This window comes from Gallinula chloropus, assembly GCF_964237585.1.
Source record: "Gallinula chloropus genome assembly, chromosome: 7".
NCBI lineage: Eukaryota > Metazoa > Chordata > Aves > Gruiformes > Rallidae > Gallinula > Gallinula chloropus.
Genome location: NC_140092.1, coordinates 22,224,136 through 22,243,021, shown reverse-complemented (window position 1 = coordinate 22,243,021; position 18,886 = coordinate 22,224,136). Strand labels below are relative to the sequence as shown.

At 51.7% G+C, this 18,886-nt stretch overlaps 1 protein-coding gene across 1 annotated transcript in view; it reads left to right on the top strand.

Annotated features, from left to right (window-relative positions):
- Nucleotides 1-1,175: 1,175 nt before the first annotated feature.
- ANKRD17 (ankyrin repeat domain 17) overlaps nt 1,176-18,886 on the top strand; it is a 92,227-nt gene continuing 74,516 nt past the window's right edge. Inside the window, exon 1 of the mRNA XM_084266632.1 lies at nt 1,176-1,699. Coding sequence (XP_084122758.1) covers nt 1,331-1,699 — 369 coding nt within the window. The 5' untranslated portion in view covers nt 1,176-1,330. The remainder of the gene's footprint in view (nt 1,700-18,886) is intronic.

The following is an 18,886-nucleotide window of genomic DNA, read 5'->3' as shown; positions in this document are numbered from 1 at the left end:
GTGTTACTTTTGCACTTGCTTATTTCCTGCAACAAAACCCACAGTGCACATTTACCTTCTGAAAACCCCATTTCGGTTTAAAGCACATTCATGACACCACCCATATTGCTCAGCCCTCAGGAGCTCTCTGCCAGAGGCTTTCCAACATGGGACTGACGACTCCCAAGTGCAAATTCTCCTCTCTCTACTTGAAACACGTAATCATTAAACCAGAAAGTAACGGCGTGCTTTCCTTGGGTTTAATAATTATCCTTTTAATTCCTCTCAACCTCTCCTCTGCTGCCCTGCGAGGCGGATTTGCCGTGTCTCCTCTGGGGCTGGTATCTGGGCTCACGCACCAGCGCTCTCCCGTCTCCACGGCCTCAACTCGTTGCGGTTACAAAGAAAACTCACGAGGTGCTTTACACACGGCTCTAGGGAACGAACAGGGCATGGGGCACCGTGGCTGTGTAAGGGACCACGTTTAAAACTGAGCTGCAGGCCTGTTTAGATGGCTGTGTACCGCCGTGCCAAGGCCCTGGGAATCATTTATGCCTGGGGTTGTCACTGCTCGGGCTCACAGCTGGTCCCGGCACTTTGAGCTTCCCTTTGATTCCCCGAAGGACAAACGGAAAGCCGCCGAAACGCGCAGCCGGCTTTGGCTGCCGTCGCTGCGCTGCCAGACACCGTTAGCGCGGCCCCGGAGGGCTGGAGCACTGAGGAGACAGGGGGGCTCTGCGAGGAGGGGGTTTGAGCCGACTGGCAGGAGGTTTTGAACTGCGCTCATGAAAACACAAGGCCTGAGCGGTGTCTGTGCGGGGCCTGGGCTGCGGGCGGAGCGCAGGGAGCGGGGCTGGGGCCTGGGCTGCGGGCGGAGTGCAGGGAATGGGGCCGGGGCCCTCTCTGCCTCTCGCCTCCCTGTCTGCAGGCGGCGGCGCGGCGAGCGGAAGGAAGCGGCGGCGCGGCGCCGCGCGATGACGCCACGCTCCCTTCCGGCGCCGGGGCGGTGACTGAGCACGCACGGAAGGGGTCGCCGCCGGGAGAGGGTGCCGCGACGGAGCGGGCGTGGGGAGGGGCGGGGGAGCGCGAGGCCGGGCCGAGGCCGCGCGAGCCGGGCGGCGGCAGCGGCGGCGGCAGAGGGGGGAGGCGGCGGACGCGGGGCGGCGGCGGCCGCTGCGGCGGGAGCCGAGGGCGCCGCTGGGGAAGGCGGCGGCCGCTGCGACAAGTATCGCGAGAGGTGGCGCGGCGCCGGCGCTAGAGGTGACCGAGACAGCGGCGGCGGCCCCGGGCGCCTCCCCCTCCTCCTCCCGCCTCACCGGGTGCCGGCGCTGAGGGAGGCGGATCGGCGGCCATGGAGAAAGCGGTCGGCACGGCGGCGGCGGCGGCTACGGCGGCAGCGGAGGGGGGCGGCGGCGGCGACGCCGGGAGCGCTACGGCGGGGCCCGGTCCCCCGGAGGGGCTGAACGGCGCCGCTTCGCCCCCGTCGTGCCCGGCCGGGGCGGCGGCAGCGGCGGCGGCGGCGCCGCGGGGGCTGGTCCGGGTGTGCGACCTGCTGCTGAAGAAGAAGGCGCCGGCGAAGGCGAAACGGAGCGGGCGGGCGGGCCGGCCGGCCAGCAGCAGCGAGAGCGGCGGCGGCGGCAGCGAGAGCAGCAACAACGGCAGCGAGGAGGAGGAGGAGGAGGAAGACGACGAGGAAGAGGAGGAAGAGGAGGTCTCCGAGGTACGACGGGCACGGGGAGACGGGTCCCCGGGGAGCGGGTGGGGGGTGGGGGGGGGGGGGGCGTGGGTGGGTGGCGATGGCAGGGGAAAGGAGGCCCGGGGGGCGGCGGGGCGGCCCCGGGGGTTGCCCTACTGATCCGGTTTCATAATTCCTCCCCGCTCCCGCCTCCTCCGCCGCCCGCTGGGCCCTGCCGCAGAGGCAGGAAGGGGGCAGCACCGCGCTGCCGGGGGCACGCCGGGCCCGGGCCATGCGGGAGGCGTCCCGACGGCGGGGACGGTGTGTGGTGGGGGCTGGGGAGGGCGGGGGGAGGGGGCGCGGTGTGCCCTGCGGGGGTATGGAAGGCAGGGGGCTGTGCTGGCCTTTCCCCGGGGGCTCCCCTCGGGCGAGGGGCCCCTGCGTCGTGGCTCGGGCCTGCCCCGACGGGCGCTGCCGGAGGAGAGGCCCCAGCCGCGCTGCCTGGCGGCTCCGTGGGCCGTGGCGGCTCCTGAGCGGGAAAGTTTGGTGGGAGCGCTCGGGGTTGGGGCTCTGGAGGTAGGTTTGAGCTGCCGGGATCCTTTGTGAGCTCCCGATCCCGGGAACAAACCGCCTGGAAGGAAAGCAGGTGAAGGTGCGGCCAAGCCAAGGCCATGCTTGGCCTGGGCGTTCTGCCCCGGGCTCTCTCTGACCCCAAGGGCAGCCGCCGCTTGGGCGTGAGGCTGGAGCCAGCACCAGGAAGCGCCGTGAGCTCGCTCTCCTTTAACGCTGGATTTCTCAGGTAAGTGTGGCTGGAAGAGGCCGAGCAGGGCTGGAAGCCCCTCTGTTATTTGCATACGCAGTCAGGCAGGGTTGCCCTGCGGAGTAGCTCAGGTTCTGGGCCTTCGCTTCTGCTTTCTCAGTGAATGGCGCTCTCAAAAGGTGTCCGCTTCGGGTCTGTGAGCGGTGCTTGGAACTGGATTTCTGAATGGGCTGGCTTTTCAGTGGTATATCTCCTTCTGTGCTGGGGATGCAAATGAGCAGGAAGAAAGGGAAGGAAGAATCTGATACTTCTAAGGAAGGGCTGGGCCGAGGGGGGTGATAGGTTTTCCCACCGTTGAGAAGCTTTCTGTGTTCTAATTCTGGTGCAAGAAGCATTTGATTCAGCTTCTGTGAGACAAATTGCACGCTGTGTGCATGTCTCAGTTCACAAGTGGTTAGGCCTGGTGCTTTATTTCTGTTGTGCTTATTTTTAGGAGGGTGAATATCATCACACAGGTAGAAGTTTGAGGTGTCCACCTTGTGAGGTAGGCTGGGTGCTGAGCTGTGCTATCCTGGCCACACCTGAGGAACTCTGCTGCTCTCCGCAAGAGAGTCCTCTGAGTGTTGCAAAGGCAGCCTGAGGGGAAGGGATGGAGGCCCTTTGCTGACTGTTGGTGGATAGCTAAGCTTTGAGCCTAGCTGTACGTGATGGTAACCTTCACCAGAACTTGTCTCAACTGAGACTTTGTGACAGAATCCTGGGTGGATTTGTCTTGTGGTCCTTGGTGGTTCCAAATGGCCCCTTAGTGTGCCAGGGAACATGGGGAGTCCAAGGTGAGGCGAGCCTTTGCTTGCGTGCTGTGCCCTACATAGCCACAGGTACCCATTTAGTGTGCTTTGAGACCTGCAGAGAGGGAAAAGCAAATGATCATTAAACTATCATGAGGCAGCACAAGAACGCTTGGGTTTTAGTTTGGCAGAGCGATGTGTGCTGCAGATGTGGTAGCTGGGAAGGCAGTTGTGGGATCTGGAAGCTTCCCTGATGCTTTTATCTTACTTGTATTAAGTGAAGGCTTTCTCAGTCTGGGTGATCTGGGATTAAATATTGAACAGGGGTGGGTAAGTGCTAACTGAGTTAAGAATACCAAGACTTTGAAGTTGGGGATAGCATACATCTTCTCATCTCTCCATTTACAATACTTCTTCCTCTTGGTCCTTCACCTTGCTCACAGAAAACTGCTCTGGTCTTTGTCCCACTGACTTGAGGACACAGTGAGAGACCTTGTAGGATATGTGCAGCTGAAATCGTGGTGTTGAGGAACGTGAAGGTGGCCTGATGGAGGGAGCAGAGGACCCAACTTTGCTGTAATTCCCAGCAGCTCCTGGGGTAGAAATGCGTTTGGAGTGTTCTCAGTGAAAGGGAGTTTTCCTTCTCTGAGAGCACCCTGATGTTTAATTTTGGCTTTTACAAGCTTTTGCAAAAATGAAGCTTGTTTCCACTGTGGGATTTTCCTTTGCTTGGGGTTTAAATTATTTTTAGTTCAGGGTTAGTTGAGATGTGCATAGCTTGTGTGGCTCTCAGCAGCTGGATCGTGGTCTTTGCCCGCTCGCAGCCTGGATGGCGCGTGAAATGAGCAACACAAAGAGATCCAAGTTGATGGTTTTGCTGTAAATGGAAACAGTGGGAATGCTGCCTGAGATGGTGTTCCCTCCCCATCGCTCGGGTCCTTATCTCTGTACACTGAAGACAGTTTGTCTTAGGCTATTTTTTGCCCTGCCCGTGCTTAATACATTAAGACTTCTCTAATCTCTGAAGCGAAGCACTTCTGGGTTTGACTGCTGCTGAGACAGCTCCTGAAAGTCAGGAGTGCAGTGGCAGCAAGTCCAAGGAGTTAGAAACAGAACCTGGCAGAGAGTAAATTGCAGACCCCCATGCCCCCCTGGGTGGAAAGGCATTGTTTGACTCAGCTATGCCTGGAGTTGTGATGAGATAGGTGTTTCCATCTCAGTCTGTTTGTGGCCTCTGTTGGATTTCTGTGTGGAAGTGTAGGCACCAGGCAGGGCTTGGGGAGAAGTGGAGTTGAACATTCATACCTACAGCTCCATGAGTTCCTCCCGCAGCGTTCATTGTGAGCTCTGAGGATGCTCTCTGAAGTTGTGGCAGATTGCTGCTTGCCAAAAGAACCCAAGATTCTTTGTACTGTGGTCCCATATTGTCTGTAAAAGGCAAATTGCCCGTTCCCTAACCATGGATTAGTAAAGAAATGGCAACCCTTGGCAGTACAAAAGAGCAGGAATGTTAAGGTAAGAGAAAAATGCCAGTAGAAGTTACATATGGGGGGTCAGCTTGTGTGCTTTTATCCTCTGCTTATGAACCATCCTGTACAAGGAGCAGAATGTTGTTCCTAGAGGTAGTCTCTGGAGATGTTTGAGGAGGTGTGGTGGTGTTAAATAGGACTGCAGCCCTATATAGAGGGTCTAGGGGCAGGCAGGCAGGTGAAAACTGGATGGGTGTGGTGGCACAAGCAGAAAGCTTTGCTGGCTGAGACCAAGGTGTCTCTGTGTCCTCCATCAGAACTGAGTGAGAAGAAGCCTATGTCATTGGGCCAGTATGAGCATCACATCCCTCAGGGGAAGCTGCTGGGACTTGTTATTGAGGCTTTGTACTGAGCACCCTCCACCCTGCTCAGCACGGCTCGGTAGTGGTATGGAGCACCTGAAACTATCCAGAAAAAGCTGCCTGCAAAATTTGTGCCTTGGGTCAAGTCAAAGGGCTGTCTTCCCAGCTTCTTAAAAGGATGTGCTGCTGTTGGATGTGAATTGGGGGGGGAAAGGAAAAAAAGGGGGAAGTAGAGCAGGTAAGATGTGTGAAAACTGAAATGAGCTGTGATGCTTGGGAAAATTAGTGTTGGTTATAAACTATTTGCCTTTTTGTGTGTGGAAGTGGGGCTTAGGAGCTCCTCTGAGCAGACACAGGCAGGAAACATCAATACGCAGGTTTCTCAAAGGGTTCTTGTAGGTACAGATTTGATCCTGGGCTCCATCAGCAGAGGATTGGCAGCAGGGGCAGGGAGGGGATTGTCTCTCTCTGCTCTGCCCTGTGAGGCCCCAGCTGGAGTCCTGTGTCCAGAGCTGGGGCCCCCAGTGCAAGAGAGATGTGGGGCTGTTGGAGAGGGGGCAGAGGAGCCACAGAGATGCTCAGAGGGCTGGAGCAGCTCCCCTACGGAGAGAGGCTGCGGGAGCTGGGCTGGTTCAGCCTGGAGAAGAGAAGGCAGTGGGGGGACCTCAGTGCAGCCATCCCATCCCTGAAGGGAGCAGAGGAACAGGAGGGGAATCAGCTTGTTCAAGGGCAGAGACTGGCAGGACAAGGGGATGCAGTGAAGCTGGAGGAGGGAAGGGTTAGAGGAGATCTTAGGGGGAAGTTCTTTGCAGAGAGAGTGGTGAGGGGCTGGAAGGGGCTGCCCAGAGAGGGGGTGGGTGCCCCGTGTCTGGGGGTGTCCAAGGCCAGGTTGGCTGGGGCCCTGGGCAGCCTTGTGTAGCTCCAGGCCTGGAGGTTGGTGTCCCTGCCTGTGGCAGGGTGCTGGAGCTCTGTGATCCTTGGGGTCCCTTCCAACCCAAACTGGTCTGGGATTCTGTGATTCAACATTTGTCTTCAGGACTTAGTGCAGAAAATGAGTGAGTCCAAGTTGCTGCTGCAAAGGTGGCATTCAGAGTCCATTAGGACTTCTCTTAATAAGCACCAAAAGGTTTAATTGTATAATAAAAACTGTTTAGAAGCTTTCTTTGAACTTTCAGGCTGTCTGCTGCTGGCAGCAAAGTTTACAATTGCTTTTCCTGATATTGTGTCTGTTTTGGGAGGGTGTAAGTTCAGCTCTCTCCTGGAGCAGGGCGTCTCATGATGGTTACATCCACATCCGCCTGGGATTTGCGTGTCTCTTGCTTCTCCTCACTGGTGTTCTGACCTGATGTGCAGATTAGCTTTCCTAAACACAGCCCTTGACCTCACTTGGTCTGGGGGTGTTGAAGGCCAGGTAGGATGGGGCCCTGGGCAACCTTGTGTAGCTCCAGGCCTGGAGGTTGGTGTCCCTGCCTGTGGCAGGGGGTTGGAGCTCTGTGCTCCTTGGGGTCCCTTCCAACCCAGACCAGTCTGGGGTTCTGTGATTGCATGGTGATAGCTGCCTTGCAGCAGTGATGTGGCTGGAAAAGGAGGTGAGCCACAGCGGGGCCCTGGCACACAAGGCTTCTCCCCCAGTGCAGGAAGGAACCTCACCGTGATGCTGGGGAAACACCAGTTCCCACCTGCGTGTTACATACTCCCCACACAAAGCTGTTCTCAGAGAAAATACTCTTAGTGGGCTGGTGCCACAGGTGAGAGTTCTGCTTCCCTTTGCATGAGGGATAGGGTAAGTATGGTGTAATGCAGCTGTCAGGAGTTAGTGCCCATTTATTGTCTCTGCACATGAAGTAGAATCAGAGGCTGCCTGGAAGCACGTAGAGGATGTTTCTCTGAAGTCCCTGAGAGCACCAACCTGCTGGGGCTGTTGGGAGGTTAATCCCATGGCCAGGCCTCACAACAGTGAGATCTGCTCTATCTGGGCTTGGAGAGCGTTAGCTGAACATGTTTAACATCCCTTCCTCATCGGTCCCTAGGCTGGGTTCTACCCACATGGTTTTGGAAAACAGGAGTAATCAGTAGGATGAGGGGGTGATGGGTTTAAACTAGAAAAGGGGGGATTTAGGTTGGGCATTAGGAAGAATTTCTTCCCTCTGAGGGTGGTGAGACACTGGCCCAGGGTGCCCAGAGAGGTGGTGGAAGCCCCATCCTTGGAGACATTCAGGGTCAGGCTGGATGGGGCTCTGAGCACCCTGCTCTAGTGAAGATGTCCCTGCTCACTGCAGGGTGGGACTGGGTGGGCTCTGAAGGTCTCTGCCAACCCAATGTATTCTGTGATTCAATGATTTATAAGGGTTTAGCTTATAAGGGTGTCACCATTCCCTGTGAACCAGCTTTCAGTCATTACTGGCGTTGCCTGTGATGACCAGCAGATCCCCCTTATCCAAGGGCCGTGTGTCGCTCCAGTTCAGATGCTCGTTAGGAGCTGGAGCGTGCTGGGAGATGGCTGAGGTGGCGAGCGAAGATTAAGCACTGTCCTTATCTGCATGGGAAGAGTTTCTGCACAGGAGCTGATAAATGGGGTCTGCTTGGACCTAGGGAGCATTTTTAAAAGAAAAAAGTACGGATTTTTTTCATGTCTGCTCCACATAATTGAAGAGGCAGTGAGAATCTGGGTCTGAAATGAAGCCTCTTGTGCAAAATGCCCTCTGCAGAAGGGAGAGGCTGGGTATCAGTGGTGCCACATGGACTGGTTTACTCCCACTGATACTTCTCCAGGAAATGTCCTTGGAATCCTAACTCCTGTGTGCAGGCTGGAGCCAGGCACCCCATCTTTTGAGCCAGTAATTTGGTTCTTTAAAGGGAATGATCTCTCTGGGAAGAGATTGAGCTGAGAATATTCCCTCATCTGTCAACTTTGAAGGCAAATGGGATTAAGTACAGGGTGGTTTTTCTCTACCTGTGTTTTAGAAACAAAATTATTTCTGCTTATTTAGGATGTAGCTGATTTGGAAATTGGATTTAGGAATTGACAAAGCAGTGCTGCAGATCCAAGATAAGTAGGAAGGCTTTGTTTCTGAGGCTAAAGGAACAAGCCCTTTTAGCTTTGAGTTAAGAAGAAATGGCACAGATTTGCTGTAGTTTTTTAGGCCATTTGAGGCAGAAACTCTGGCAGTGTTGGTAGATGTCCTGCTTTTCTGCCTGAGATGATGATGTGCTTCTGGTTTCTTGAAGGCATGGCAGTTCAGGTGACCAAGTGGAGATCTCATCTCCAAGATGTGTGGTATCTGTCGAGATTCAGTACCGAGGCAACACTCTTTGTCATGTCTGTAACTGCAGATGAGAGAGAACAGGAGCTGGGTGGGTGGGGAGGGACTTCATGCTTCAGAAGGTTTGGGTAAAGTCGCTTAACGAACACATGCACTTGAGAGAATAAAGTCTTCCCTAACGTGTGCTCAGCAATGCCAGTGGATGTAAGTACATCTGGGTGTTAGTGTGACTTGTGGAGACCTCTGAGCTGTCCTCATGTGGTGTCAACAGGAATATTGAGAAAAAAATAGATGCTTGACCAATGAAGGGCAGAGTTTCCTCTCTGTTTCACTAAGCGCCTAGTGCTTTGTGTTAATCAATACTCAGAGGTTATCTCCCTATTCCAGATGCTTTTCAGCCATGTGTGCCCCTCATCTGCAATCCGAAGCTCATAACTATCTGAAGAGCTAAAGCCACATCACATTGTGACTTAACTGTTGTGTCACCTCACTTTCAGGTTGTAGGAGCTGCATGCCAGGCTAACAGCCAGCTGTGGAACCCAGCATGCCTTTAGTATCTCTGTGCTTGTGCTTGCAGTGTTTTCTTGTTGGCTGATGTTGTGATGAGGTTGATGTTTGCATTACCCAAAGCAGTTCTTGTCACATTCAGGTAACTGGTGATGCATGTGTAGGTGTTTTTCCTCTGCTGTGTTTTACCTGAGTCCTCAAGTCTGAGGAGTATTGTGGTGCATTCCAGGAAAGGTGTAGCAGTGCATTTTGAGAGGAATGAGGGTTTTGGCCCATCAAGATTTATTTCTGGCCCCCATATAATCAGGCCTGGGGAAGCTAACAGAGACATGTCAGTATGCAGTAACAGGAGAGCAGATGTCTGTGAGAACAGGAGCTTGCAAGAAAATCCATGAGATAACAAACTGCTGGAATGTTAACAACTGCCTTAAAAAGGAACAACATGGCTGTGTAGCCTCAACCAATTATTAGCAATAGTGAGACACGTGTGAGGTGGGTGAACAGAGCATCTAACCAACAGCAATGTAACGTGTCTCTTGTACTGATACAGAAACCTATATAAGCTGTGTGTGTATTCCAATAAAGGAGCTCAGCACTTGATCACATTGATCCGAGTTGAGTCTGCAAAACTTTGGCTCCAGCAGAAAGGAGCTGTGATAGACCTTGATTGAGGGTTGTTTTTCCCTGCACCATCCCAATATCTGAGGACTTTGGGGTGTTAATCATCAAGGACAGGTAACGTGTCCAAATAGGCAGCTGTTCAGGTGCTGGAAAGCAGATCTAGAAAGAAATTTGGAGCATTAAGAAGTATGATGAAATGTCACTGTGGAGGATATTAGTTTGGGGGGTTGGTCTCTGTTCTCCTCAAATTTAACTTGAAACATTCGAAGGTGTGAGGGTTTGGAGTCTTGTTTGTCTTTTTAGGTTACAATTAAAGGCTGCCCTGGTCAGGCCCCACCTGGAGTGTCGTGTCCAGTTCTGGGCTCCCTGGTGTAAAAAAGCCAGGGATCTCCTGGGGAGAGTCCAGAGGAGGCTAAAAGATGATTAAGGGCTGGAGGAAAGGCTGAGGGAGCTGGGACTATTCAGCCTTGAGAAAAAAGGACTGAGGGGGGACTTTATTAATGTTTATAAATATCTTAAGCATGGAATGCAGGGGGAAATGGCCAGCCCCTTTTCAGTGTCTGTGGGGACAGGACAAGGCGCAATGGCTGCAAGTTGGACCACAGGGAGTTCCACACCAACATGCGGAAGAACTTTTTCCAGGTGAGGGTGAGGGAGCCCTGGGACAGGCTGCCCAGGGGTTGTGGAGTCTCCTTCTCTGGAGAGATTCAAGACCCGTCTGGATACCTATCTGTGCAATATGAGCTGGGGACCCTGCTTTGGCAGGGGGCTGGACCCCATGATCCCTGGAGGGCCCTTCCAACTGCTATGATTCTATGATCTTACACACAGTAACACAGCTTGCTTCTCCTGCTCAGGAGCCAGCCTTGTATTTGGGCTCAGGCTTGTTTCCCCTTGCCCTAATAAGAAAGGAGTGATTGTTTCAAAGCCTGTCCTTCTGTCCTTCTCTGCAGGAACTGTTTAGTGGATTACAGCCTCAGCAGAAGGGGAATATCTGAAATCTCTCTGAGGGCAGGGAGTGATTCAGAGATAAGTGGAGGAAGGTCGTTTTACCCTCAGAGTTTTTCCTACACACAGGAACAGAGCTAAACACTCTGGGTAAGGAGAATCTGGAGGTCCCTCATACCTCTGTGTCTGGCAGATATCCCTGACCCCCGTGTTTGCCTGTCCCTGAGCTTTACCACCTCAAAACTTGAGGAATCTCTTCCCCTTTGCTCAGTGTGTCCTGAAATACCTTGCCAGCAACATTTCCCTCTTCATGCTGTTCCACAGGTGTGAACTGTTCTCCTCCCCAGAAGGGGAACAATGCTTTCATGAAGTTTTAAATGTAAAAGTCATGCTGTGACTTAGGTTTTTTTTCCCCTCAAGTGCTTAGTGCTGTTCAGCCCCCGTCAGTGTGGGTACTAATCCCACTGAAGGCAGTGGAGTCGGGCTTGTAGGAAGGTTGCAGTGAGCACGCTGCTGCCAAAAAATAAAATGAAGGTATTCGTTGCTCACTTTGGGAAGTGATCTTGTAGGACAAACCTCAGCAACAGAAGCAGCATGTTTACAGCTCCTTGATCCAGTTCATCAGGAGCGTGTGCTGACGCAGCGCGGAGCCAGGAACCTGGGCAGGGAGGAGGGACAGGAATGCCTGTTGTGGTGGAGCTCTTCATTTGCCTCCCTGTAGAAGAAACCCTCACCATGTCTTAGAGGACTCAAATTGTTAAGGATGCTTCAGAGCTGTGAGAATTTTTCTTTTAAAGGACAGAATAGTCCTCTTGACACTTTCCTTGGGATCTCCAGTTTGAAGGGGGCAGGTGGGGTCCTGGGAAGAGAAGTTGTGCAGAATATTTTCTAATGTGTTTTGCAAGGGTGGAAGGGGCTGCCCAGAGAGGGGATGGGGTGCCCCGTCCCTGGGGGTGTTCAAGGCCAGGTTGGCTGGGGCCCTGGGCAACCTTGTGTAGCTCCAGGCCTGGAGGTTGGTGTCCCTGCCTGTGGCAGGGGGTTGGAGCTCTGTGCTCCTTGGGGTCCCTCCCAACCCAGACCAGTCTGGGATTCGATGATTCTATGATAGGGAGAAAGAGACGAATGAGCAGCATTTCCTTTAAAATGCCAACGCTCTTGAGCATCCCCAGTGCTGCTCTGGTGAGGTTGAGCACAGTCAGCAGAGGAGTCACTCTGCACTGAGAGGCACAAAGCCACTTGTGATCAGCATGGTAATCGTGAGACAAATAACCAAGTTGGTTTTAGAGAAAAAAGAGCACTTTGAAGGTAGCAGGCTGCTAGATAGATGAACATATGCCTTCTGTCCATCTCAGTCACTAACAGAAGTGAAAGTTGGCATAACAGCATGCTGGTATTTTTGTGAAGCACCAGCTCCATAAAGGATCTCTTCCGTGATAAATATAGTGGCAAACTTTATGTGCTGAACTTTGAAAAAGGGCTTTTCTGAAGCCTGGGGGGTGAGAAAATGTTGCTGCTTCCACACAACTGGTGTGTAAAATCACTTTGAATGTACTTTGAGCAGTGGGGGGGTTTGGGGAGACGTGCTGGCGAGCGCCCAAAGGTGAGTTCTGCAACAACAGAGAGTAGTAGCCTGTGTCTGGCTGGGAGGTGGGGAAGTGGGCACCAAGGGGGAGAGCTCTGTGGCTGTTCTGCTCCCTTGCTTGTTCTTTTTAGCCTGGAGCTGAGGGACGTGCCTCCTTCCCCCGTGTTGGGCTGGCTCTGCCCTCTCTAGCCCAGCTCTGGCACAACAGCTCAGCCAAGTGTGGGGTGAAGTTGTGATGATGTTGGTGGGGATGCGAATACCCCCCGTGCTGCTCTATGCCAGCGGGGCTTGTCTACATCAGTGTGCAGCCCAAACCTTGCTTGGGTTGCAGAGCTCTTGGCCTTCGATGGTTTTGTCAGCGTTACTGGCTCTGAAGAAGCATGTGAAGTGCTGCTGCCCAGTAAGCGCTTCCTTGAGTCGATCAGATTTGAACCCAGGTTCGTAGTAGTGCTCTCAGTGAAGTTTAATTATCTTCCCCCCTGCCCTGTGTTTACATCTAAAAGAAAACCCAGAAAGTTTTTGGGGAAAGGCTGGTGTCTTTGGTGCTGACTTTCCCTGCAATCCAGAGATGGGTGTTGCAGGGTGTGCAGTCTTCCCAAACCATCGGAATGTTTGGCTATAGTAGAGGTCACCTGAACAGCTGATTCTGTAACACAAGGGTTGTACACACAGCCTGGGACATAGTAAATTTTTTTAACCTTTTGTGACTTCTGATGCATTTGTAATATGATGTGAAATAGCTCCCTGTGGGGGGGATTTAATGTCAGTGGAGGGGGACAGCTGCTATTGGGGGTGGGGGGCACATATAGTGTATGTTGGGTTGAAAGGGGAGCTCAGCTGTCAGGGTGGTGAGCTGTCTAGTAGTGCTATTGAAGACTGGTGAAGACTCCTTGGATTTGGCCTCTGGAAAGCCATTGGGATTAGACTTGGGCTAAAGTCAGGCTCTTACCATGAGTCCACCTTGAATTGAACAGGCGAGTGTGGGTGAGTTAATGGTTGCATCTTTCTTATGGGGATCTGAGAGCACCAGAACCTGTGTTAGTTCTGAAGACCCAAGTGAGCAGAGAGGAGGGGGTGCAGGAGGTATGAACTTCAGCCAACAAGCACTGCTCACCTAGGAGTATTTCCATCTGACACCTGCCTCAGCTCTCCCAGTAGTAATGCTGGGGGCTCTGCTCTGTGCTCCCCGCTCTGTCTGGATCTTCCAAGTGACTTCAGATGAAACAAGACATGAACACCTATATTAAAAGAATATAGAGATCACAAAAGCCTCTTGGTGCTTTTATTCAGTCAGTGTCTATTTATTTCTTCAGCCTTTACTAACAGCTTGCTCTGTGCTGAATTCCAGGCTGGGTATTGCTGTCAGTGCACGGCATCAGATTTGTAGCTGGCTTGAAGATGCCAGCTAAGTATCTCTGATTATCGTGATCTTTGTGAAAGAAACAAACACCAACTACATTGTTCAGAGTCCTCCTTGTTTCCATAACAATTAAGGCAGGTCTCAAAATCTGGTACTGACTGAGCCCAAATTCGTTACCAACAGCCTGGCCAGATGTAGAGCTGTTGGAACAACCTTGGCTCGCTGCTGGGAAAAGGGAGGCAGCAACAGTCAGATCCAGGAGAGAGCCTCTGCAGAATTTGATATGGAAATACTTTGTATCAGTGTTCCCTTAATTGGATTTGCCGATGATACAAAGCTGGGAGGAGTGGCTGTTGTGCAGGAACACTGCACTGCCATCCAGGGAGACCTGGACAGGCTGGAGAGCTGGACAGGGAGAAACCAGATGAGGTTCAATAAAAGCAAGTGTAGTCTGGCACCTGGGAAGGAACAACCATTCATTTCAGTACGGGCTGGGGGATGACCTACTAGAGAAGAGCTCTATGGAGAAGGACCTGGGGGTCCTGGTTGATGACAAGTTGGCCATGAGCCAGCAGTGTGCCCTGGGGGCTGAGAGAGCCAGTGGGATCCTGGGGGGCATCAGGAGGAGTGTGGCCAGCAGCTCAAAGGAGGTGATCCTCCCCTCTGCTCTGCCCTGGCCATGAAGTATTGTGTCCAGATCTGGGCTCCCTGGTATAAAAAGGACAAGGATCTCCTGGCGAGAGTCCAAAGAAGGGCTACAAAGATGATGAAGGGCCTGGAGCATCTCCCATATGAGGAGAGGCTGAATAAGCTGGGGCTGTTCAGTCTTGAGTGAAGACTAGCGGGGGGATCTAATTAATGTCTGTAAGTATCTTAAGCATGGAATGCAGGGGGAATCAGCCAGCCCCTTTTCAGTGTCTGTGGGGACAGGACAAGGGGCAATGGCTGCAAGTTGGAGCACAGGGAGTTCCACACCAACATGTGGAAGAACTTTTACCCAGTGAGGGTGAGGGAGCCCTGGGACAGGCTGCCCAGGGGGTGTGGAGTCTCCTTCTCTGGAGAGATTCCAGCCCCGTCTGGATGCTGACCTGTGCAATATGAGCTGGGGAGCTGCTTTGGCAGGGGGCTGGACCCGATAATCTCTCGAGGTCCCTTCCAACCTCTAGAATTCTGTGATTCTGTGATTATTATGCACAGAAGAAAATGATGAGCTGGGCCTCCTAAAAAGGAGGACACTTTGCCCTAGAAAGTGACTCTCTTTGGAGTGTGACCTCACTCTTTTTGGGGAATGTGTTTGCACTGGACCTGTACAAGAACTTGCAGTGGCTCACAGCTGTTAGCTGTGAAAAGGGCTTAGGTTTGAAAGGTCTGATAAGTTCCAGTATATGGCTGCCCAGGGGGGTGTGGAGTCTCCTTCTTTGGAGAGATTCCAGCCCTGTCTGGACGCTGACCTGTGCTAGGGACCCTGCTTTGGCAGGGGGTTGGACTGGACCTGATGAGCTCTAGAGGTCCCTTCCAACCCCTATGAGTCTTTGATTCTGTATATTCAAGTCAATTGAACAATAGAAGAACTGGAAATGAGGAACCAGCCTCCTGCACTCTGTGTTTTATGGCTACTGATTCTTGTATTATGACTGCTTCATTGTGGGCTGTGAATGTGTAGCCAAAACTGCCAAAACCCTGTTGTGTTGCAGGAGGTAGAAGAAAAGGTGCCTACATTTGGGAGCTCCAGTGCCAATATTCATGGGGTGAAACACAGAGCAGCTCCTCCCAAAGCAGGCACATTCTCCTACCACACATCGGGTAGAGCAGATGTTAAATGAGGATGGGTTTGACCACGTACTCAAACCTTCACATACTCATGTGAAGATAGATTAGTATCTACCTTAGAATTGGAGAAGTGCTAGCGTGAATGTTGTTGGATTGTCTGTGGCCCCTCCACGTGCCCCTTCCACTCCTCTGGATGCTCTTATGATACCCATCGCTTTCCCATCACCCATATTTCGTGTGTGGCGTGAGAAAGGAATGCATCTTGTTTGAAGAAGGATTCTCCATGTCCCAGGTGGTTAGCTTTTCCAAACATGTTCCCCATTTTACTTCTAGTTAGTCCAAAACCAGATTTCTTCAGTGCATTGAAAGTTCTTGGACTAAGGGCTTGGAACATCTTATTACTGTGTGAGAACATGGACTGCTTCCAGTGGAGAACTTCCTGTAAGTTTTCTTAGAGAAAGGTTTTTCTAGACAAAAACTCGTGGCAGAGATCTTGCACTTTTGATGGAAGACCCTTTAAAAATGCTTATATACCATTGTGTCTCTTGCACTGTTGTCAGAGTAACGTGAATTTGCGCTGGGCAGTTCTGCCATAGCAAAGTCATAGGGACTCTGCTAGTGAGAGAGAAGATACACAGGACAAACAGGGCAGAACCATCGGGATGTATCTCGATGTGGTGGCTTGTTAACGATGTTCTAGGTTAGTTCATCTCCAGGGCAGTGCTGCGAATGAGTAAAGAGATTCTCTCCTCTTTTTTTTTCCATGCTTAGATTTACCCTACAGAATCCAAATCCAGACTAGTCGGGCTGATGTGAGCACTTATGGGTGAAGAAGGCTTGCTGCTGATGAGAAGGGCTTCTCTCACTCTGTGCCAGGGTGCTGCTGACTGACTGAACGATAAAACTACTGAGGTGTCGGGTTTATTTATGCAGAGCCAAAGAGTTATTTCAGGAATATTTCTGTGTTGTGTGACTACCGTCTGTTTAGCGAGTGATGGTGTAAGAATCAGGGCTGCTTGTAGAGTTAAGACCAACTTATGACTCGTGACTTGAACGTTGCAGTCTTGCTTTAGGCAGAGCTGGCTTCTGACATCCCTTCCCTTAGCGTTCCTGGAAGAGGTGTGGAACCCTGAACTCTGAGCTTGGAGATGCTGCTAGTGGATCCTTACGGCTTCCTTAGCTTCCCAGCATTGTGCTGCTAGCATTTTTTGGCTGTGGAAGTGATGGCCTTTGGTTGCCGACCCTTGGATGAGAAATCTTCGATGAAATTGGGATGTGGTAATCCCCCAAATGTTCCTGGGGGGAGATAATACCTCTCTGCAAAGGGCGCTCTGGATACGGAGTCATCCCCTTCCCCGATCCTGCTGGAAACCCACAGCGGCTGCCAGCAGCCAAGCACCCTTTGCTGGTGCAGTGCCTCTGCTAAGGGAGGGCAGACCTGAGCAGGGCTGCCTGAAGGGGCTGGGGCAGTGTTATTGCATCAGACAGGTCCTGAACATCCGAGTCTGCTGGCAACAGGCAGTCTTGAAACCTTTTAGTTTCCTGTGGACCTTCAAATGGACACAGAAAACTCGGGCTGTGTTTGTCTTGGCAGCTCCCAAGGTAGTTAAGCACAGTCGCCTTTCCAAGGTACTTGTTTCCTTGGAGAACCTAGGTTTCAAGAATGCCATGTTAAGGCTCTGTAAGGCACAGAATTCCATCTTCTTGCCTTAAATATCTATCAAAAGGAGTAAAATCTATCAAAGAGAAAATACTGCATGTTGCAGAAGGGTGTTGAATGCCTTGCTGCGGCCCCAGGCTCGGCCATGAATGTGCTGGATGGGAATTAGAGAGGTCCTGGGAGAAGGCTTAGCTTCTGAGTGGGAAGTTGGAAGTGTTGTTAGGTGGTTGTTACAGAGGAAATATATGTGGGCTTGTTGTGGAAGTTTCCTTATATGTGGGAGGAAGAAGAGCTGAAGCAAGGCTGGTGTGGTACTGAGGATGGGCAGCAGAGCTCATCTTGTGATTGTACAGCTCGGAGAATGCTCCTCTGCTGCTGCACTCCTTGGCAGGCAGGTTGGAAATGCTGCTGGGCAAGAGACACTTGAGTTCCTAGAATAAAGAGAAATTAGATAAAAGTGTTAAAAGGGTAGAATTTATCAGGTTAAAACCCATCATTCCCACACGCCCCCAACCCTACTAATAAAAACTAAGGGAAGAAAGTAGATTTCTTTGATTTGCAAATCACTAAAGCACCTACCCGAAGGATGTTGGAAGTTTAGTCAGGCTGATAACTGCTGAGATGTGACTGCTGTAGGAAGTGAAGGAAAAAAACCCAACCCCTACACTACATGGAAGCAGAAAAATCAGGTGAGGGTCGTGACTTCAGGCAGCTCCTGAGATTTGGCTTTGGACTGACTTGATTTAGTGTCGTCACTAACCACTGAGGATCCAGGGTGAGGGGTTGGAGTCTGTGAGGAGAAACTGTGTTTAAAGCTCTTTTTTAGTGTTGATGTAGAACGCTAAAAACTGCACCAAGTGATAACTGCTGCAAAGCTCTGGGAAGCAGAGGTGGTGCTCTTGTGGTATAGCAGTTTTTGTTGTATTTTGGGAAAAACCCAACAAAGCCACAAGCCGAGCGTTAGTGGAGAAGAACACGTGTAGTGAAGCCCTGCCTCAAGTACTGTGCTCAGTTCTGGGCCCCTCACTACAACAAAGACATTGAGGTGCCAGACCACCCCAAAAGAACAACAGTGAAGCTGTGAAATGTCTAGAGATCAAGAATTATGAGGAGCAGCTGAGAGGACTGGGGTTGTTTAGCATGGGGAAAAGGAGATTCAGGGAAGATCTTATTGCTCTCTACGACTACCTGAAAGGAGGTTGTGGCGAGGTGGGTGTTAGTCTCTTCTTCCAAGTAGCAAGTGATAGGACAAGAGGAAATGGCCTCAAGTTGCACCAGGCAAGGCTTACACTGGATATTAGGTAAAAATTCCTCACCGAAAGGGTTGTCAACCACTGGAACAGGCTGCCCAGGGAATTGGTTGAGCCACCATCCCTGGGGGTATTTAAAACGTGTGGATGTGGTGCCTAGGGACATGGTTTAGTGGTGGTGGATTTGGCTGTGGTAGGTTAATGGTTGGACTTGATGATCTTAAATGTCTTTTCCAATCTAAACAATTCTGTTTCAGTGACAGTGCAGTCACCCTGGTGTGATGGAGTGACAAGATGTACATGCAGGTGGGGCTGTGTCTCCTGCCCCTGTGCAGGGCAGGGAGCTTAACCTGGAGTAGTGTGTTTCCTGAAGGAAACGCTCCCTTTGGACCTAGTTCCAGAGGATTTTGGAAAACTCTGGATTTGCTCTAAGAGTAGATAGGAAGAACTAGAAAGTGAAGGTGGGTAGGACATCATCACTCTGTAAAAAGGAAAGAAATAGCCCAAAGCTCAAAGCTCGTGTTGGCGGAGGAGATGCACGTTAGATGGTGGATAGTTGTAGTGTGTCACTGCATTGTTTACCTGGTAGCGTGCCTCCCAGTTAAGTTAGGGTTCTTGCTGCCTTTTTTCCTTGTCCCTGTTCTGTCTTTAAGCTAACATTAATGACTGTGTTCGTTAATACAGCACAGCTCCAGTAACTGTGTCTGTGTGTGACACCGGCTTCCTGGCTTTCTGAGGTTGGGGCATTTTAAGTGCTATTTTGGTGATGCACTTCTGCAGCCTTCGAGGTAGAACAAAGGAAATCCAGGCTACAAAAACTCATCTCTTCAGCACTGGGGAGCTGTGAAAACATTGGACTAGCTTTGGTTGGTTATTCTGTAGGTGATTTCTT